The sequence below is a fragment of the Ursus americanus genome, chromosome 22 (assembly GCF_024610735.1).
Source record: "Ursus americanus isolate L20-20 chromosome 22, mUrsAme1.1.p, whole genome shotgun sequence".
Taxonomy (NCBI): Eukaryota; Metazoa; Chordata; class Mammalia; order Carnivora; family Ursidae; genus Ursus; species Ursus americanus.
This window is the reverse complement of record NC_142148.1, coordinates 13,951,388-13,973,798: the sequence shown is the minus strand read 5'-3', so window position 1 is coordinate 13,973,798 and position 22,411 is coordinate 13,951,388. Positions and strand designations below refer to the sequence as shown.

Here is a 22,411-nt window from a genome sequence, read left to right as displayed (position 1 = left end):
GGGTCTCACTGTCGCCGCGCAGGACGCTGCGGACTCGGAGGAACCAGGAGCAGGAACTGGGAGATAGGTGCGTGCTGCTGTTTCCAAGACGCCTTTTAAGTCTAAGTTGGCGCGGTCTTTCCCGGGGTGAGGATTACTGCAGGGGCGCGATGCAGACTGCAGCGTGGCGCTCCAGGAGTGCACGGGACGCCCAGATGCCGCCGGCTGCAGACCGACTGCTGAAGCCCTCTCAGGTCTTACCTCCGCTCTCCAGGTTTGCGGGGCTCAGGACTCTGATCTGGGGTGTCTGGTCCAGGAGGCAAGGTGCGTGGTGTGGGGTTTCCGCCTCTCTGGCCTTTCTCTTTGCTCTGCTTCCCGCGACCACCCCGGGAGGGCTCCTCTGCCGGAGTTAGCGTGTTTTCTCCACTGATACCGCTCGGCTGATTCGGGTTGACCCGGTCCAGCACCCGTTCTTTCCCACCGGCTCCCGCATCGCACCCTGGGCATTTGGGGTCAGGTGAGGAGGATGCAGGGTGCGGTGGGGAAGGGATGCTAAAGGAGCAGTGGTATGGGGCGCCCCGCTGGCATGCCTCTTATTCTCGTCTACAGGGGCGGCTCCGCGGGGCAATGGGGGAGGAGTCGGCCACCCGCGGCTTCTGTACTCGATCCAGAAATCCTTTCTTGTTTTCCCTGGCAGAAACCTCAGCCCTGCTATTGACAAATGGCGAGCGGAGGGCCAGAGCTGCGGGGAAAGGGAAGGTATTTGCCCGTCTAGACTTGGGTTGGTCCTGTCTCCTAAACTTGCATCTCTTTGTTACTTTTCACTTTCTCCTGCTAACCTTTCCCAGTCTTCTTTTCTTTCTCCTGCAGAAGATCTGGAAATTGGAAATCCTTGGCGGGTGTGCCCCGCCCCCAGAAGGACCTCTCCCATGCTAAGACTGCCGTTCACAAGGCACAAACCAGTGAGGAATCTTTATAGCTCCACGTGTGCCACAGAGAAGGCCCATCGTGGTAGTTGAATGAAGGAAAGAACTTGTTTCTTCACTAGAAGGTGGGACCCACTGATCTTCATAAAAAACATAAAGGCTGCTTTCTAGGGAGCCCAGCTCTGTACCTGCACAGAGCAGATGCTGTGGACTTGTTTGCTGCTTCTGATCCATCAATTATGCTCTATAAAAATTATTTTTCATCTGGGAGATGGGGTAATAATGATAGAACTCATCTCGCAGTGTCTTGGAAGGCTTACTTGAGGGACAAAGGAAAAATCCGTGCAAAGGGCTTAGCTGTGCTTGACCGCGGCAAGGGCTGAATGTATTAGAGATGACAGTTATGTTAACATATATCCCTCCCCACCCCCGTCCTTATGGATGACCCCAAACTCTCAGTCTACAGATCTGATAAATGGACAAGTAATGAATAATGGGGAACTTGGCAGGGCAGGAACTTGGGGGCACCAGTCAGGGGCCAGGACATTCCCGATTGTCAGTCTTTACAAGGAACGATGGCAGTGTTTATGAAGCATCTACTACTGGTGATGCTCTGTGTCCTTTACATATTAATTCAGTCTACACTCGCGACATCCTATGGGGAAGTCATTCCTAGATTCCCTGCTTTACGGACAAAGAAACTGAGGCCTAGAGCAGTTAAATGACTTGTTCAAGGATACATAGGTTAGTAAGGTGGGGGGCTACCAGCATTTTAGCCCAGTAGTGTAGCCAAGGAGTCCCCATTCTTACACCCCCCCCACACACACCTACTACCTCTCTGCCCTATACTCTTCTCTGGGATCTTCAGTAAGAACAATAGCAAAGCCTCCTACTCAGAGCCAAACACCATGCTATATTCATTATCTTTATTTCCCCCAGCCCTGGCTAGGCAGGTACTATTAGTCCCATTTTACAGATGTGGAAATCGAGGTCCAGAGGGGCATGATTTCCATTGTCATGCAGACAGTCAGGGGCCAAGCAGGAAGCAGAACCCCAATACTCTCCTTGTCCCCACCCCAACCCCAGCCATCCTGTACTCAGCTCTTTCCAAGGTACCAAATGCCAGTTAAGCCCAGGATTCCTCCTCCCCAGTCTATCCTCCTCCTCCCTGAGTGTGGTCCAGAGCAATCCTTTTAGCCATATTAAAGGCAAGTGGCTCCTTGGGCTTCTCTGCCTCTAAGCCTGCCAGCTCAGCTCTCTCTCCTGCCTAATTGAGCTGTTCACTTGCCAGCAGCAAAGGGCAGTACTTGGCAATGAACGTAGTACATTTCAAGTGGCATTCTTGATTTTCCCATGCCTTACCACATCTCTAGTCTTCCTCATCTTAGTAAAGTCATCGTAGCAATGCCGCTGGCTGCTAAAACTGCCACCGGTTGTTAAAACCAACTATTCAGAAATTATGTCTTTCTCGCTCACTGTTGACATCCAATACTTAAGGAAGTCCCTCAATTCCGCCTTCAAAATGTACCTCGAATCAGTGCACCTTTCACCACTCTGCCCTGGACCAGGGCTTTCCTCCATCATGAGCCTCGTGATAGGAGGTTCATGGGAAATTGTTGCTTCCTAGGTTCTCTGCTACATTCTTGCCCCTCACTCTGTGGCCCGTTCTCCATACAGTATCAAGTGATCTCTTAAAAATGTCAGCCACTCTCCGGCTGACACCCTTCGGTGGCTTTGTTTTGTACTTAAAATGAATCCAAACTCTTTCCACAAGCCCTAGAACGCCCTGCGTGATGCGGCCCCTGCCCGCCTCCCCCTCTCAGTCATGATGCCTCAACCAGCGCCTCCAGCCCTCTATCTGGCTAACACCGTGTGTTGGTTGAATAGTGTCCCCCCAAAGTTTTCACATTGACCCAGAACCCCAGAAAGTAACCTTCTTTGGAAATAGGGTCTTTGCAGGTGTCACTAGTGAAAATGAGGTCATCCTGGATTATAATGGTCCTAAAGCCAGTGTCTGAGGTCTTCATAAGAGAAAGAGAGGGAGATGCAGACGCAGAGGAGACATCCAACGTGGAGGAAGCCACGCGAAGACAGAGGCTGAGATTAGAGCGTGCGGCTACGAGCTGAGGGCAAAGCTGGGGAGAGACAAGGGGAGGTTCTTTCCTTGAGCCTTCAGAAGAGCACGGCCTTGCTGCTACCCAGGCTGCAGACTCCCAGCCTCCAGAAACTGTGAGAGAATAAACTGTTGTTTTAAGCCCCCCGGTTTGTGACGCTTTGTGACAGCAGCCCCGGGAAGCTAATACACGCGGGGAGCACCTTCCTGCCTTGGAGCCTTTGTACTTCGGACTTCGTACACGATTTCCTTCAGCTCGGTGCCCGGCCCAGAGGCCCCCAGTCATGGGCATGTGATTCCTAGGCCGGGAGTGAGGGTGATGCTGGCTGGTGGGGGTAGGAGAGGCTCCACTCACTCAGTCGCTCAACAAACACTCCCAGAGCACCTGCTGCATGCTGGATGCCGGGCATACGGCAGTGAGCAAGAGCCACAGACTTGTTCACTCACACGTTCGTTTGTTTACGCCTCATGCATTCGTTCCTTCAACACATATTGCTGTGGGCCTAGCCACGCGGTGAAGGTTCTTAATAACGGTCCTGATTGTTTGTCATTGCTTCCATGGGAGGGGATCTGTGTTCCCGTCCCTTGGATCTAGGTGGACTTGTGACTTCTTCAACAAATAGGGCATGACAGAAGCAATGCTATGTGACTTTGACACTAGGCCCTAAAAGGCCACCAGTTTCCACCTGATTCTCCTGAAACACTCATTCTTGGATGCTTGCCTTGGGGATGCTCCTTCTCTGTACCCAGATGCTACAAGCCGTTCGAGCCACAAAAGCAGCCACGTTTAGGTACTTTGGTCAACAGTCCAGACATGATATCCCAGCTCAGACATCAGACACATCAGGGAAGCAGCCCCGGATTCCAGCCCCCAGCCATTCGAGTCACTTCCAGCTGAGGACCAAGGCATCACGGAGCAAAGACATCCATCCCCACTGTCCCAGTCCACTTCCTAACACAATCCATGAGCCTTATAACGTGGGTGGCTGTTTTTTGTCACTGAGTTCAGGGTGGTTGTTACATGGCAATAGATGACGGCGGGACCCATGCGAGTCAGACCGTCAGCAGTGGTCAGGAAGCACAGACTATCAAAGCGGGAAGCGAAACCCAGTCAACAATGTTAACACCCGTTCGCTGATGTTGGGTTAGGGACTGATCCGGGTCGTTGGGATGAATAGCCAGCTCTGTGAATTAGGCAGAGTGGGCATGACGGCTCCCATTTTACAGATGAATAAACTGAGGTGGAGTGACCAAGAGAGATGAAGTGATCTACTTGGTGTCCCATGGACAAGGGATAAAGTAGGCGTCGGCACCACATCCGTGCAGTTAAACTCTCCACCGGACCCTGTCCTTTGGAAGGCACAGGCAGCAAACGCATAGATCATCAGACTTGCCGTCAGAGTTTTGGAGGTGTTCCAGCAGTGGGTGTGGGAGAGCCCTGTGTGGTCTGCGGTGAGGGCGGGGTGCAGGATTCAGGGAATGCCTCCCCAAGAAAGTGCCACGTCAGCAGGGCTGCTGGGCTGGTCGTCCTGTTGGCTCGTCATTGATTCCGTCCCAAAAAATGAACTTAAGCTACCAGTTTTCTTTTTTGCCCACTACCCACCAAAAATACATTTCAGATAGCACCCTAGGACACACACACACACACACACACACACACACACACACGGCTGAAACAAGGTCTACAAAATTATGCTTATGCTTACTATGAGCAACATATGCTGTTTTTTTTCTATTCTATTACTTTTTTTTTAAGATTTTTATTTATTTATTTATTTATTTACTCGACAGAGATAGAGACAGCCAGCGAGAGAGGGAACACAAGCAGGGGGAGCGGGAGAGGAAGAAGCAGGCTCATAGCGGAGGAGCCTGATGTGGGGCTCGATCCCACAATGCTGGGATCACGCCCTGAGCCGAAGGCAGACGCTTAACCGCTGTGCCACCCAGGCGCCCCCCTTTTTTTAAAATACTGGTTACAATGTGCTAATTTGTTTCCTGATCCACAGTGGTGACCCACCATTTGAAAAACATCTCGCCCAGCCTTCGTAATCCCAAGCCCTTTCCCCGTGATGGGGCTGGAATAAGCAAGTGAATAGGTCCAGTGAGTGAGTCATGAATGGCTGTTGGGGGCGGGGGGGCGGGGGGTGGCTTCTGGGAAGGTTATATGCTATATAACCAGTCCTAGAAGGAGGGAGAGGGAGAGAGGGAAAGAGACAGAGAGAGCCAACACACGCATGACCCCGAGGCAGTGCCTCCTGAAATTTTGTGCTCATCTGCCTCCCGACCTTGGGTGGAGGAGATGGGGAGCACCCAGCCATGCCGCTCTTGGGGAAGGGCTCGCAGGTGGTCTGCTCTCAACACTGCAGAGGAAGCTCCAGAGGAAACAGGTGGGGTGACTTTGGCCCTAGCTGCCTGGACCCTGGTGCTGGATGCCCACTCCTGTGGCTGCTCCCACCCCCAGGAGTCATCGCAGGTATGCACAGGAGCCCTCTGCAGCCAGATGGTGGCCATGCTGTCACCAGGAGGAAACCCTTTCCCTCTCCTGGTCATCACAGCGGGAGGAAGCCCCCCCGCCCCCGGACCCGTCATGGGTCTGTGGGCTTGCAGCTTCACAGACGGCTTCTAACCCCCGGCTTCCTTTAGATGGAGAGTGAAGAGACAGAGTCCCTGAGAGGTGATGGGGTGCGCCAAGCCCCCCAGTCCTCAGTGAGAGAGCTGAGATTTGCAAGGAGCTCTGGCTGACTCAAAAGAACACGGCCATGCTACAGAGATTGTTGCCATTTCTCCTTCCCCTTCCTGGAGTAGCATCCGGAGAATGCAAGCGAGAGACAGCCTCCTCCACCAGGTCCTTCCCCACAGCAATCAGAACGGCTCCTGCTCTTTGAAAGCCGAGAGCTTCACCTGGCTCCTCGTGCTCCATGGCAGCAGACTGTGTTTCCCAAGGGTGCTCCAGGGAGGTGGCCCCCGTGCTCTTTTGCAACATGACCTTGCCACTCCTGGTCAAGATGTGGGGTCCATTTCTCCACTCCCTTGAGTCTGGGTGGGCTGTGTGAGTCTTTTGGCAGAAGTGATGCTGATCAGTTCCCCGGGTAACCCCTAACTGGCCTGGCAACTCCTGCTTCCCGCCTCTCAGAGCCCCAAGTTGCTGGTAAGACATTCAGGCCATGCTGTCCAGGCCACGTAAGGAGGACTGTGGCCCCAGACACTGAGTGGAGAGGCCATCGTGGATGGCCAGTCCAGTCGAGCCTTCAAAGGACCCCAGCCGCTGTCCCCCTCCAGCAGTACTAATAGAAGAGACGGCACTGGAGAACCCCACCCCCAAGCCCAGTCAACCCACAGAACGGTGCGAGATAGTAATAAATCTTTGTTTCAGGTCCCTACGTTTGGGGGTGGTTTGCTCCACAGCAGTAGATAACCCAGAACCCCCACGCTACAACAAGGTGAGTGTAATAGAAGAGATTAGAACTCAGGGACTCTGTCTCCCAATTGAGAGATATTTTGATTTTTTTTCCTTCCCCTTCATAACGGAGCCAGCAAGCGCTGGAGTGGGGATAGGAACTCAGCACTTGAACTCTTTTCCAGGGTCACATTGGCATTTCCAGGTGGGCAGCAAGAGGGAGCAGCAGGGGACGTGTCCTTCTCCATACCTGGAACCGTTCTCTGTTGGTGCTCAACCCAGACGCCAGCAGAGGGTGTCTGATACTGCCAAGTTTCCAAGGCCTTTGGCAATCCCAAGACCCCAGGGCTCTCCACTGCCTGGGTCAAGGGAAATTAGCACTCCCTCTTCCTCATCTCTCTTCTTTGAAGACCTGGAATCTTCCTTGGGTAGGAGAAAGGTCAACATTAATATTTATGACTCTGGGAAAATCCCATAATCCTCTCTGAACCTCAGGTTTCTCATCTGTAAAATGGGCATAATAATGATTCTTTTGCCTCTAGACCAAAGAGTAAAAGGATCCTGAGACTAAGTGTGGGATTGTCAGCAGGGCTGGGATTAGTCTTCACTTTTTTCTGTCCTTTTAGACCTGGCACCCAACAGGTAATCTGGTGATGGGTTCCAGAAAACAGCTGGGACCCCAGAGAAACTAACAACCTCTCCCTCCTCTTTTCTGTCCTCCAAAAATGTCAAATTTGTCCCTACCTCGGTGCCTTTGCACTCGCAATTTCTCTGGCCTGGAATATTCTTTCCCTTTCTCTTTGCACACCTACCTCCTCCTCATCCTTCAGGTCTCAATTCAAATGACATCTCCTCAGAGAGGTCTCCCCTGGCCACCCCATCTCTACAGGAAATGATCTTGTTTATTTATTAACTTGTTTCTAGAATGTAAGCTCCATGAGGAGCTCCTGTGTCTCTCCCGCTGTACCATCAGAGCCCCGCACAGGGCTTGTTGTGTGGTACGTGCTCAATAAATATTGGTCGAGTACACGAATGAAATGTCGGTGAGAACTGAGGACGTGTAAAAATGGAGCTAGATGCTTCTTCCAGGCGTCTCTCACACGGAGTGAGGAAAGTTCTGTTATTCCCCTTGAACGGAAAAGAAAAATGAGGGGCAGGGAGACTTAGTGATCTGTTTGATGTCACACGGCCACTAAGGGGTGGCGTCAGAATGGAAACGTCCATCTTTCTGACGCCCAGGTGTCTGTTCTTTCTAGTCTGTCTGGTGGAGAAGATGCTGCCCCCCGCTTGCATCCCCTCGGCGCCGGGAGTTCCCGTACAGGTTGCCGGTGTCCCTCTGTGAGCACCTGTGACTGCACCTGAAACCATCACCCCGCAGCCCAAGCAGGAGGCAGGCTGGAGGCGCCAAGGCAAGGAGCAGCCCTCGGCCAGTGACAGCTGACAGTGGAGGAGAAATACCCAGACTTCCTTGGGGTGGCGGTGGGGGGGACTCGGAGGCGTGTTCTTCGCCATCTTCCAGAAGTTCCGCGGCAGCGGTATCTGCTTACCTGCACCTGACTCGGCTTTGTCCCCTTTCTTCTCTAGCTTCCCCACGTCCCTGCTGGGGCTTCCCGGGATCGCCTCCCAAATACATCACGACACCAAAACCCCCACCTCAGCCTGGGCTTCATCCCAGCAGCATCGCTGCCTAGCACATTACCACACATGAAGTGGCTTAAAACAGCACACATTTCTTTCTTTCTTTCCTTCTTTCCTTCTTTCTTTCTTTCTTTCTTTCTTTCTTTCTTTCTTTCTTTCTTTCTTTCTTTCTTTTTTATTTATTCGACAGAGATAGAGACAGCCAGCTAGAGAGGGAACACAAGCAGGGGGAGTGCGAGAGGAAGCAGGCTCCCAGCAGAGCAGAGAGCCCGATGTGGGGCTCGATCCCAGGACTCCGGGATCACGCCCTGAGCCAAAGGCAGACCCTTCATGACTGAGCCACCCAGGCGCCCCAAAACAACACACATTTCTTATCTCCCAGTTTTTGTGGGTCAGGAGTCTGGATGTGGAGCCTCTGGGCCCTCTGCTCCAGAGTTTCTGACGGGCTACAATCAAGGTATGGGCCGTGGCTGGAGCCTCACCAGAGGATCCAAGGATCTTCTCACTTAGAAGGCTGCTGTCGGAAGTGGGGCCTGTTGGACCGATGGCCTCAGTTTCCAGCTGGCTGTCGCCAGAGGTCACCCTCAGATCCTTCCACGTGGGCCTCTCCAACATGGCAGCTTGCCTCATCAAAGCATGCAAGCCGAGAAGGCAAGAGAGTGAGCCCGCTAGCAAGATGGGAGCTGCCGTCTCAGGGGGCCTGATCACAGAAATGACACCCCACCACTTTGACCGTATTCGGTTAGCTGGAAACACGTTCAAGGGGGGGAATCACACAAGGGTGTGAATGCCATGATTCATTGGGAGTCATTGGGGGCCATCTTGGATGTCTGTGTGTCCTACCAGCTAGCATGCACCTGAAAGCTACCACCTCATAAATAAGTTAATAAGTAAGTTCCCACGGAATTCGGGAAGTTCTGCATCTAGTCAAGGAAGCTCTCTGATGTACACCGGGAGGCACGGCCAAGGACAACACGGCAGCGCTGTTCACGATAACAAAACTTGGAGACCACCTCAGCATCTGCCAAGGGGGAGTGCTAAACACCTCGTGACGTATCAGGGCCATCCAAGCATTAGAAAGAATGAGGTCGGGCCGAGACATGTTGCTGAATGAAGAGACAGACTGCAGAACGACACATGCCACATTGTGCCACCCAGAACAACACACAACCTTACACAATTCCATGTTCTAGTTACATATACTTACATGTGTAGACAAATATCCGAATGGTACCCACCCAACTGATGATAGTGGTTGTGTCTGCAGGGTAGGAGACAGATATGTGTGTGGTGGTCAAAGGAGACATTACTCTTACTTGTTAAGATCATAGGCTCTGGGGGCGCCTGGGTGGCTCAGTCGTTAAGCGTCTGCCTTCGGCCCGGGGCGTGATCCTGGGGTCCTGGGATCAAGCCCCGCATCGGGCTCCCCACTCTGCTGGGAGCCTGCTTCTTCCTCTCCCACTCCCCCTGCTTGTGTTCCTTCTCTTGCTAGCTGTGTCTCTCTCTGTGTCAAATAAATAAATAAAATCTCTAAAAAAAAAAAAAAGAAAAAAAGAGAGATCATAGGCTCTGGAAGCCAGACCACCTGGATTTCAGTTCTGGCTCTGCAGCTTATTAGCTGTGTGACTTCTGGCAAAACACTTAACCTCTCTGAACCTCCATTTCTTCACACCTAAAGGGAGAAGAATACCATCTATCTCGTATACTTTTGTGAGGTTTATTTTTCTTTAAAGATTTCTTTATTTACTTATTTAGAGAGGGAGAGAGGGCAAGCGGGGGGAGGGGCAGAGAGAGAGAGAGAGAGAAAATCTCATGCAGACTCCCCGTGGAGCACAGAGCATGGAGCCCGATGCGGGACTTGATCCCACCACCCTGAGATCATGACCTAAGCCAAAACCAAGAGTCGGATGCTTAACCAACTGCCGCACCCAGGTACCCCCTTTTGTGAGGTTTAAATAAGGTGATGCTTTCACAGAGCTTTGGCCATATCTAATGGCTTGCTAGAGCCAGCCCACACCAGCTCCTGAGAGCCAATTGTGGGCATCTCTGCCCCACTCCCAGCACACTCCCCGCACATCAGCACCCAACAAACACTAGCTATTATTATCTTCTCTGCTCTAATTTTCTTAAGGACAAGCATTCACGTGTTACTTGTGCAAAGGCGTGGGTGAGTCATTGCCTAAACAAGCCACAAGGCAGCTCTGTGGGAAAGGGAGCTGGGGGTGGGACTGGGTGTCGGGTGAGGCCAGTGATGGCTCTCGGGGATGCGTGCAAACACCTCTGGGGAGCGGGCAGAGAGGTGGCAGGACTGTGGTTCACCTCCCCGCAGCTGGTGATTCACAGGCACTGGCTGCTTAAGTTGAAACACTTGCCTGGGAATATATCTCTTCCTGCTTTGTGGTTTTCCCTTTGGCCACAAATCTGGCCCAAAGCAGGCTGCTTCCAGTACCCAACCATTCCCTTCTGCAAGCCCCAAATCTTCAGGGAGGAGCCAAGAACAGAGAGCGTGCGGTCCTACCTCCAGAGACCCGGTCATCGATTGGATTTTTACTGAGTGTTTACTTTGTACCAGGCACTGCTTCAGGTACTGGAAATAGTGTGGAGGACCAGAGACAGAGTATGGAGTTTACGTTCTTGTCTGCATGAAGCACACAGCAAGTAACACACAAAGAGGCAGCTTAATCTATAAATGCATACGTAAGCTACTAAAGGATACGGGTAAGAGCATTTACGGAGGCGAGATAGCAACTTGACATGAGAGATCAGGGGTCAGCAAACATTTTAGTTAAAGAGCCAGACAGGAAATATTTCAGATTTTTGTGGGCCATGCAGTCCCTGCCTCAACTACTCAAATCTGCCGTCAGAGCAGACACGGCCAGAGACAATACTTAGACTAATGGGTGTGGCAATGTTCCAATAAAATTCTGCTCACAAAACCAAGCAGCAGGCTAGATTTGGCTCACAGATTATAACTTGTCCGCTCCTGCGATGGAGTGAAACTGGCTGGGATGGGACAATACAAGGTAGAGTGGTCAGGGAAGGCTTCTCTGAGGAGGTGACATTTGGGCTAATTCCAGAAGGATGCAACGAAGCTTTCCATGCCAAGACTTGAAGGAAGTGTGTTCCAGGATGTGGGGACAGCAAGAGCATTGCCCCGAGGTGCAAACCAGCCTGGTGTGTCTGGGGAGTTTAAGCCCATGCATCGTGCCCTAAGCCCGGGCATAGCAAGGCAGGGAGAGGTTGGCTTGAGCGGGGCTTTGAGACCCAGGGCACATCATCAGTCAGGGTCCTGGCAGGAAAGCGATGGTAGTCCTAAAGGGGAAATGGAAGAGTTTAATGAAGGTACCGAGGTGGGGACTTGGTAAAGGGAAGGATGGTAAGGCTCTCAGAGACTAGCACCTGCAGAAGCTATACTGTTCCAGAACCCAGGGGCATCTACAGCCACCTTGAGGGACCACCCAGCCAGACAGGAGCTGTGGCTGCCTGTAATGGAATGTGGCCTCTGCCAAGTAGCCCAGAGGGCTGCAGGAACAAATACCCTGACATCTCTCTCCTCTCCTACTTTGGATCACCGGCCAATGCCTCCCACTGGCTGAGCCCAGCTAGAAGTCAGAGGCCAGGGGAGACAGGATGATACAATTCACAGAGGTATGAATTCCTGGGAAAAAGAAGGGCAGAGAATGATCTTCAGGGAACAACAGGGAACACCAAACCCACAGGGCAGACAGCTGGGGTTTTACTAGAACTTTGATTGGGGATGCAATTGCCAGATAAAACATGGATTACTCAGTTCCATTTGAATTTCAGATAAGCAACAAATACAGGTTTAGAATAAGTATGTTTAGTATAAGAATGTCTCAAGGACGTACTTAGACTAAACCCAGATTTGTTATTTATCTGAAATGAAATTTACATGGAACCGGGTGTCATGGATTTTTATTTGCTAAACCCTGCCAACCGGCATGGGAAATCCCCAGAGGAATTTGAAACAAAAGAGTAACATAATCTAATTTGGGATTTAATAAATACTTCGTTTATAAAATCAAAAAATTTTAGATGGCTAAATCTAAGAGGATTCAGGGGACATATAAATAAGTTTCAGGAGCATTTAGATACATTCACCACGTGACGTTTCCATTTATCAGGGAAAGCAGTGGATGCAGATAAGAGCCCGGGCTGACCCCCAACTGGCCTGGAGAAACCTCGAGTTGTCTCTGCATTTTCTTGTCTTCACTGTGCCGAGGTCTTTACTGCTTCCTGAAGCCTTTTATGCTCAAGATTGCATTCCTTCCTTCCCACATCCCCACGTGGAAAGTAGGTCGCATGTGTTGTTACTGTGCAAGGCGTAGAAACTGAGGCTCAGAGAAGTGAAGCAATCTATCCAAGGTCACACAGTAAGGCAGCAGGAAGACCAAGGTCTGTGCGGCTCCCAAGCTCTTTCCCCTCTGCCCTACAGCTCTCTGTTCTTTCCAGTGGCCAGCGTGCTGTAGGCCTGTCTACCTATGCTGGGTGGATGCTGGCAGACCTGGGTCTTGAGAGCAGGAAGGAGGCCCCATGGGAAGCCTCTGGCCTCCGTGCCTGTCGTATCTGTGTTGAAGCCGGGCGTGAAGGTGGTGGACCCTCCTTGCCTCCTGGGTGGAGAAGAAGGAAGCAGCGATGGTGTGTCGCAGGCGCTGGGCGTAGGTCTCCAGCAGGACGGTGGCGCAAGCTGCCAGCTGCAGGGCCCCGGCAGCCAGGGGGGCGGCGGTGTGGGGGTGCCGGGCGGGCAGCAGCGGGCAGCCCGGGGAGATGAAGCGGAGCTCCCACTGGAAGGTGTTGTGAGCCGAGAGGAAGGGGCTCTCCGGAGGCGGCTGGTTGAAGAGGAAGGGGACAAAGCCCAGGACTGTGTATGTAGCCTTCAAAGAGGAGACAAAGGCTAAGTCAACAGACAGACATTCCAGCCAGTCCCTGTTCCCCACCACTCACGGCCACTTGCCCTCCTCTGCAAGATGGGCACAGAAGTAACCCAGCCTCCTGCCTCCTGGGCACTGAGGGGTATCAAATGACATCAGGAGTCTGAGCATGCTTTTTGACAATAAAAAGCACTGTACAAATGCTATTTTTATTATTATGTTTGGCAGAGAATGCTTTAGAGAACACAAATGGGTGCTACGGGCATTTACTCTTTGCTAAGCCCTTAGTGAAGCCTTTAGATGTCTTTTTCATCAGACACGCATGATCCTCTGAGGTTGAGCCCAGAATGAGCCTCATTGAAAAGATGCAAAGCCTAAGGTCACACAATGATGTGGCCAGCCGTGGGGGTGGGGGGTGGGGGTGGGGGGTGTCTGTCCCAGCCAAGGCGGGTCCCAACATCCTGCTCCTAAGAATTAGCCTCTCCAATTCCCTTGGGGTACACAGGAACAGGTGTAGGGACACATGGAGGTCAGAGGTGAACCATTTAAACTTTGGAGCCAGACTTCTTAGTTGGGTCCTGGTTCTGCCCAGGGCCTACTTCTCTTCCGAGTTCAGTGCAGGGGGCTCACGGAGGTATTTTATTCTCTTTTAAAATCAGAATAAATAAACGAGCTTTTAAGTTGAGGAATACGTTTCACTTCACAGATCATACCGTCCCTGATGCAGCCATCAACTTCATTTGAGCAGCCACGGACCAATACCTCAACAAATGACATGGCTCTGTTCTAATACAACGTAGTTTACCAAACCAGGAAGCCCGCAGGGTGTGGCCCCGGGGCACAGTTGGCAAACTCCTGATCTAGCTCATTCGTAAGCCCTCCTCCAGTCTGATACACACAGCTGTGAGCTGTTCACGATAGCCGCTACTGATTGGACCTCTCCTGTGGGGCATGGAGCTCCCTGGGTCCTTTTACAGAGAACCACACGTTAAGACTCACAATAACCCGGCAGGGCGAGGAGCAAGGATCCAGTTTGTACAAGGGAGGAAAATGAGGCTAGGACATCTTGCCACTTAGGAAAAGAGTGACCTGGGGGGTCAAGTTATTTTCAAGTCGTTGGGTATCTGGAGCCTCACCTGCCATAGGGGTGAGAATAGAACCCACTACACCAGGCTGTGCTGGGAATCCAATGAGTCTGGGCCCCCCTAGTTTCTCCAAGGACTGGGACTTGAAGGCAAACAGAATTCAATCGCAAATCAAGTGGTTAACACCCCCGCCCCTTCCTACAAGGAAATGACTCTAGTCCCCTCACCGCACTTACATCATACTTGACCGTGAGCGTGATGGGCACGGCAGGCAGCTTCTGAGCCCAGTCCACGGCCGCCTGAGCCAGCAGAAAGGCCGCGTGGTCTGTGGCCACCGTCACAGCTGTGGCCATCAGGAACAAGGCGAGCAGCCCCAGTCTCAGGAGGCAACTCAGCAGCTCCCCCTGGGACAGCCTCGGCCGGGTGGCCCAGAGCAGCCAGGCTGGTGGGGAGGCCACCAGGTGCGTGGCCCGGGCTTCCGCCAGCTGCCACGCCAGCTGCCGGGTCGCGTAGATATTGTCAAACCGCAGGTCGGTCAGGTAGCGATGGAGGTACCAGGCCGAGTCCACCAGGAGGCCCAGCATAAAGAGCCCTGCCACCACCTGCTGGGTCCCTAGCACGGCCGCCCGGGCCAGGGACTCCAAGCCAGAGAAGTCCTCCAGCACCTGCTGGGTGACCTTGAGCATGTGAAGCTGGAACGCAGAGCCATTGCCCTGGGCCTGCAGCGTCAAGCCCTGGCTCCCTGCGTGACCAGCAGGGCCCAGAGCCCTGGACGCCGTGTGCAGCTGGTGAGTGGTGTTGAGCAGACTCTCCAGGGAGCCCTCTGTGACACATCTCAGCACCTGACCCGCGGCACCCATGTTGGCCAAGACATTGGGCACCACGGCGACGCCCAGGGTGGCAGTACTCCAGGAGAGGAGCAGGCGGCGGCCCTGCTCCGTGCCCAGGGTAGGGACGCTCAGCGCAAACAGGCAGCGGGCAGGGGGCACCAGGCCCAGCACCAGGAAGACCAGGAGGCCCCAGACAGTGGCCGCTGTGGCAGAGGGTCCCAGAGGGTAGAGCAGCGAGGACACCAGCCAGTGGTATGTCAGACCTGCGGCGGCGACAGCCAGGGAACCACACAGGAGGAGCTGGGTCAGCAGCTGGCCACAGCTGGTTGGGACAGGCTGAGAGAAGGCAAGCCAGGTGGCCCGCAGGGGGCCGAGGGCTTTGCCCAGCCCCAAGCCCCAGAACGTCCACCTGCACGCAAGGAAAAAGGGGGGGGGCTCTTTCAGGAGGATGAGGGGTTGGATGTCAGCCCAATGCCCCTGAGCCACAAAACCCTTCAATTGCAAACAGGCTGCACCCCTTTAGCCACACGGGTGGGCACCCTTCCCCGTGACTCACCCCAAACCCACAGGACCCAAGCGGAACGAATCAGAGGCTGCCCTAGGATGACCCTTACTGGGCTCTTCAGGGAACAGCCCAGTTCCCGGGGATGTGAGCATGGATGTCTGGGCTGCCTGCATCCATAATTCCAGGTTTGCAGGGGTGCCTCGCCCCGGGGAGGGCAAGAGTCGTGGAGAGAGAAGCACAGATGAGAGAGAATTGGGGAGAGAGAGAGAGAGACACTGTTTGCCCTAAATGCACAGTCTTGGCTGGCTTCCTGTGTGACTCTGGACATCCCTTCTCTATAGACCTCAGGGTCTCCTCTATGATTTGGAGGCGTGGGGAGTGGACCCACTGACCACTCAGGAGCTTTTCTACTCTGTTGTCCTTACATGCATTAAGCAACTATGATAGGCTCACCAGTGGAGAGACAGGAATGAAGGAATCCGACAAGAATCCAGGCCCTCCCGCAGCCTGCATTCGAGAGTGATGGCAGAGGAATCCGTGAGAAGAGGCTGGGTTCTGGACACAGTCTGCTGGAGGGGCCAACACGATAGGCAGTCTGATTGGCCGTGAGAGTGAGAGGAAGAGGGAGGTCAAGGATGACCTTGAGGTTTGGTGTCCGAACCACTGAAAACACCCAGGTGTCGTCCAAGGTGGGAAATTAATGACACGTAAAATCACGGAGGTATAGATGACATTGAAAGCCGTGGGGCAGGAGGAGACTCCTCGGGACAGTGTGCTGGTGGGGAGGAGAGACTCGAGGACTGAGCCCTCGTCTCAGGGTGGGAGGCAAGAAGGCGGCTGGGAAAGCCGAGCCAGTACAGTGTTCCAACAAGGGGGGAGAGACCACGTCAAGTGCTGCTGATGGGTCCACGAGGCTGCGGACTGAGCAAGGACCGTTGGATTTGCCTACATGGAGGTCCCCGGTGACTGCCCAAGGGTAGCGTGGTGGCACCGTGGGCCAAAACCTAACTAGAGGGGACCCGGGAAAGCCCGAAAGGAGTCGAACATGAGATATGAGTGTGCAGAGTCATGTTTGTAGTAAAGGGGCGCAGACAGGGTGCCAAGGCCACTGGTGGGGGTGGGACCAAGCTGGGAGAGACTCCAACAGGTTTGCAGATGGGAGAGCCCATCAAGAGGGGGGCGTGGATGAAGGGGAGGCCCCCTGGAGTGATCTTCTTAGTGGTGGCAGCTGGTAAGATGGACAGCACAAAAGGAGGGGCAGGTGATGGGCAAAATGTGGGCGTCTACGTCTCAGTTCCTCTGACGCACAACAGAGCAGTGGTTAAGGGCACGGCCTCCAGACGGCCTGGGTTCAAATGCCCGCTTCAGCACTCACCATCTGTGTGACCTTGGTCAAGATTCTTAATCTCTCAGTGCCTCAGTTTTCTCATTTCTATGACATGTAACTCATGTCTGTAACATGGGGGGATAGAATTAGCACCTCGTAGGGTCACTCTGTGTCTGGGACAGAGTAAGGAGCAGGTCACCTGTTCTCTGTCACGCAAGCATCAATGCCACCAGGGGAGGGACTTGGTCTCTTGTGCTCACTCATGTGGCCCAATTGCCTGGAACAGTGTCTGGCACGTAGCTCCCTAAATATTTGTAGGCTGTCGTAGGATTACTTCTGTTTGCTCGGGGTGGCAGGAAAGCGAGGTCAGCGTTGACGGAGAGTGTGTTGGAGGAGGCAGTGGAAGCTGGAAGAGGAAGGAGAGGGTGGAAAGAGTTGTGCCGGAGGTTGTGAGAGCCAATGAACCAGGGCAATGCTCTCCAAGCTGGGCAGCACCAAGGGCCCACTCGTGGTCAGAGATGATGAATTACGGCCTTTCTGGCCCCTGAGGCCATTTTCGTTGAGGACTAAACCTCCTCCTTTTGTATAATAAGTATTCAGGACATGGTAGCCCTTAAAAGAATAGTGAATAATACAAGCGATAGGGGAAGGGAAGCCAGCTGTAAGTCATGCCGGGAAGCCAAGGCGTGGAGGAGTGTCGGGAATGATGTGGAAATCAGCTGCCATCTGTTGCCAGGGTGGCAAGCCCTGTGTGTGCATTTTCTCGTTCAATTCTTTTTTTTTTTTTTTAAGATTTTGTTTGTTAGAGAGAGAGAACACACGTGCACAAGCAGGAGTGGCAGGCAGAGGCAGAGGGAGAAGCAGGCTCCCCGGTGAGCAAGCAGCCTCATGCGGAACTCGATCCCAGGACCCCGGGATCATGACCTGAGCCCAAGGCAGATGCTTCACCGACTGAGCCACCCAGGCACCCCTCAATTCTTACAACTATCTTGTAGACATTATTACTAGTCTTATTCACAGATGGGAAAACTGAGGCTCACAGAAGTGGAGTTTACCCAAGGTCACGCAGCTGGGGAACGGCAGAGCTTGAGGCTAAGCTCATACCCATCGTGCCAGACCACTGACCGTTTTCTTGCCTGTAGTCCCAGTGTCCAGGGTCTGCAGACCTACCTGGTCCTGGCGAGGTGTGCAGCTGTCTCCCACAGGGCCCTCATGCTCCCTGAATAGCCGCGGATCTGGATCGGGGCAGGCAGGCTCAGGCAGTGATGGCAGGTGGAGAGGAAGTGGGGGTAACTGTATTCTCCAGAACTTGGGGAAAACCCTGTTGCTTCTGCTTTTTGGTCCTTAATTAAGCCCTCCTAGTGGCTTTGTTCCGCTCAGGCCCGGGCCCACCTCCCAGGGGGTTGGGCAAGCTGCCTCATCCTCTTCCCGCAGGCAGGGGTGGGTGGAAGGTGTGGGAGGCAAGAACATTTTCCAAGCAGTTATCTGTGATCCTGAAAGCAGGAAGGTAGAACTGCCCCCATTTCACTGAGGAAATTTCACTCAGTTTTGAGGCCCAGAGAAGCCATCCCGCTCATTAGTGGTAGTGCCAGGACTAGAACTCGGCTTGGCTTCCCCTTGCTCCCCCTCCACAGTTGTGTGCCCCAAGAGGGACCTGATCCCCCACTCTGAGCGGTGGGAACCCACAAGAGACAATTGGACCTCTGCTGAGACTCTCTTTGAAGCGGAGTGGCTCAGGTCCCCTCTCCAGCTGGCTTTCTGTCTCTAGCTCTGTCCCTCCCTGCCCGTGTGACCTTGAGCAGGTGACCCCACCAGTTTCCTCCTTTTAAAAGAGTGGAATGATAGGGGCGCCTGGGTGGCGCAGTCGTTAAGCATCTGCCTTTGGCTCAGGGCGTGATCCCAGCGTTCTGGGATCGAGCCCCACGTCAGGCTCTTCAGCTGGGAGCCTGCTTCTTCCTCCCCCACTCCTCCTGCTTGTGTTCCCTCTCTTGCTGGCTCTCTCTCTCTCTGTCAAATAAATAAATAAATAAAATCTTTAAAAAAAAAGAGTGGCATGATAATAACAGTTAACATTTACGGAGCACTGGCTAAGTATCAGACACGCTTCTCAATAGTTCTATTCGAGTTCCCTGAATGCTTATTTCCAAACACCGTTTGTGGTAGGTACTGTTATTTTCATTCTTCAGTTCAGAAAAGTGAGACCCAGAGAATTAAGTCCCTTCACCAAGCCACTCAGCTAGTAAGAGGAAGAGCCGTGATTTATAGCCGATGGTCCTGTTCCAGTCTACTGGTCAGCCACTGGGCTCTACGGGTGTGGAGGGAAGGGTTCCCAAGACTCGTGTTACCTTCAGATGCATCTGGCACTGCAAACAGTAGGCACTTAATAAGTGTGAGGTCCCTGCGTGCGCACTCTGCTGCAGTCATCACCCGGCAGCTACACCGCTGGGCTGATTGGAAAGCCAATCCCTCTCTGGAAGGAGATGCTTCGCCCCCAGCATCTCTGTGCTCTGCCTCCTCCGGGAGCCCTCCGCTGTGCCCCCAGCCCTCTACCCTGCAGGATGGATGGCCCAGGGAGAAAGGGCACACCTAGGTGGTGTTCCAGACTCCCCCTCCTTTTCCCTTATAAAGACATGTTGCCTGGGTCACTTGCTCAGGCCTGAAGGAGGGTGTTCTGTGGCCCAGACAGCGGAAGTGACATTATCATGGTCACACAATCCAATGAGACACCTGTGGCCCTCAGAGGGCCTGACACGCTTCCCAGATCACAAGCCCCCCCAGGAAGCCAGGCCAGGCACCACGTCTGCAGAGAACCGAGCACCCAGAGCAGACGGGAGCAGGAAACCCCGGGCGCCTGCAGAGGCCGCCCGTTAAGGCAAGGCTTGAAGCACGTGGGATGGAGACAGCGTGGACGGCCGCGTGCAGACCGTCTCGAAAAGGAGGGCTCCTACTCCGCTCCGGTGGAGGGTTGAAGTCCCTTGAAAAGAGGTCCAACATCACCAGATTTTCCAGTTTTTCCAAAGATGCCGGTCATTCCCTTTTTTATATAAAAGTCTCCAAGTTTTTAAAGCCAGCATTTAAAAAAGGCCTTTGTGCAGGCCCGTCTTACCAAGGCTGTGGGCCCGAGCCGGCTCGGGGGCCGCCGACCAGGTGCAGGGGGCCGTCTAGCTGTCCCTCTGAACTGCGGGGGCCCGGGGGGCTGGGGGTAGTAAGTAGATCCGTACGTGAACGCCAGCTGTGCCGCTCACTGTGCTGTGTGACCTTGGACAAGACACCGTCCTTCTCTGAACTTGTGTGGACTCTGCTCTCATGAGAATACTAACACCTACTTCCTAGGATTGTTTGAGGATTTAATAGAATAATGTATGTAGAGCACCCAGTCAGTAGATAACATGTTCCTGCCCCACTTTCTCCCACCTGGGCCGACAGCTCTATCTAGGTGAGTCCCAGCTCTGCTCAGACCTGATCATACAGGCTTCTACGATGCCCACTGGGCCAGATTGCGCGCCAGGGTCCCCATGCCATAGGGAACTTTAGGGCATTGTGCCGGTCAGACAGGAGTGGGCCTGGCAGGACCCACATTTGCCTAGTTTCTGTACTGGCCCCAGGGAGCCGATTGGTTAAGGACTATGGTGGTCATTTCCTGAAGGCCTCTGGTGAATGTGTAAGATTTGGGAGTTTGGTGGCATAGGGTGGGAAGTGGCAGAAGATATTTTTGGCTTTTTTACTTCTGCCTACATAAAGCTGGCTTGGCTCCAAGTCCCACAACGTCCGGAAGGGTCTTCTGAATCATCCAAAATAGAATCAGCTTTTTGAGGGGAATTTCTGGGTGGAGGAATCAGAACCATAAGACAGTATAGGAAGAGGAAGTGGTAAGCCTTCAGATCTAGAATCCGCATCGGAGGTCCATAGAATATTGGAGTCATTGAATTTTATAGCCCGTGGGCATACTGTTGCCACACATCCACTCAGCCTGAGAATACGGAGAGGTGGCTAAAATCTTACCAAGATATAATGCTATCCAACAGAAACAGAATACGAGCCATGTATGTATGTAAAAATTCTCTAGGAGCCACATAAAAAGTGAAATTTATTTTAATAAAATTTTTATTCGACTTTCAATAAAAGTTTTATTCAACCTAATATATCCTAAACATTATCCTCTCAAAATGTAATCAATATAAAATTTATTAAGGGGATATATTATCTTCATTTTTTGTACTCAGTTTTAAAAACCTGGTGTTTTTAAAATGAAGAGAATCAGTGTAAGGCATTAAGGAGGGGTAGGGGCTGTGGCAAACAAGAGAGTTTGCCTATCAGTTCGAATTTTCCCTCCACCAATACTCAACTCCAAACAATTGTTGCCAGGTGGTGATAGGGTCCCATGTTGCCAGACCTCCTGGTCTTTTCTTTTCTAAGAGAAGCACAAATCTAGGTTTTAATGTAAAATTTTCCGAATTTATGTCTAAAATGTTAGCAATCAATTAATAGTTTAAAACTCATGAAAGGTGGCCCAAAAAGCCTGACTGTGGACTGGAAGCAGACCTGGGGACCACTAGATGACAAGCTCCAACTTGGTCTAAACCTTCCCTGCCATGTTTTCTCAGCTTGCCCCTCCAGACCCAGTCTCCACTCTTCTCCTCCTTGCCCCAAGCCCTGGGGTTAGACCTGGACGGGCAGCCTCCAAGGACTTTCCTGCATTCTGGCTTCTGTGGGTGTGATGGTTCGCTTTCTGTGTCAACATGGCTGGGCCGCAGCCTCCAGCTATTTGGTCAAACATTATTCTGGATGTTTCTGTGAGGGTGTTTTTGGATGAGATTTACATTTAGATTAATGGAGTTTGAGTGAATCAGATTGCTGCCTCCTGATGTGGTGGGCCTCATCCAATCAGTTGAAGGTCCGAATAGCAAAGCTCCTGCTGGTCAGGTCCACTGTCAGGTTCAGAGGTCTGGACTAGACTCTCTGAAGGCTCCACAGTCATTGCGGACATTGAAGCTCCAGCTAAACTCCCCGCTGAGTGACCTCGGCCACACCATGTAGAACAGAGACAAAGCCAGCCCTGCAGAGCTCTGTCTAAATGCAGAAACACGGCGCACCTGGGTGGCTCAGTAGGCAAAGCATCTGACTCTTGATTTCAGTTCAGGTCATGATCTCGGGGTCGTGAGATCAAGCACTGCAGCCGGCTCTGCACTGGGTGTGGCCCCTGCATAAGATTCTCTCTTCCCCTCCTCACTCTCCCCCTGCAGCCTCTCTCCTGCTCAAAGTCTTTCTCTCTCTCTCTTAAAAAAAAAAAAAAAATGCAGAAACATAAGCCAGTAAGTTGCTGTGTTCTAGGGCCTGAGTTTAGGGTGGTGTGTTATATGGGCACAGTAACTAAACCAGGTGTTCTGCTGTGTGTTTGTTCTTTCTGATTTCTGGATGTTCCTCTTGTATTCCAGACAGGAGTCTCGTGTATATTTCCAATGATCCTGTAACCACCCCTGCCACCCACCTTCCTCCCATGCTGCCATGAGCGCATGACTGACTCCTTCCAGTCTCAGTCTAATGGCACCTCCTCAGGGAAGTCCTCCCTGATAACCCTGGCTGAAACAGCTTCTGAGTCAGTTCATCACGTTGTCCAGTTTCATCTTCTCCCTTGCCCATATCATGACCCAGAGTCATTTATTTGTTTACCTGCCCACTGCCTGTTTCCTCTGCTAGCATGTAAGTTCCATGTGGATGG

General features: G+C 52.6%; 1 protein-coding gene across 1 annotated transcript; it reads right to left on the bottom strand.

Moving 5' to 3' along the window:
• Positions 1-12,119: 12,119 nt before the first annotated feature.
• OCSTAMP (osteoclast stimulatory transmembrane protein) lies at positions 12,120-17,800 on the bottom strand. Its single transcript, XM_087853935.1, has 4 exons — positions 17,797-17,800; positions 17,027-17,098; positions 14,267-15,297; positions 12,120-12,948 (listed from the first exon to the last, which is right to left on the bottom strand). The coding sequence occupies exons 1-4, from the start codon at positions 17,798-17,800 to the stop codon at positions 12,550-12,552; spliced, it is 1,506 nt and encodes a 501-aa protein (XP_087710061.1). The 3' UTR covers positions 12,120-12,549.
• Between the last annotated feature and the right edge of the window lie 4,611 nt (positions 17,801-22,411).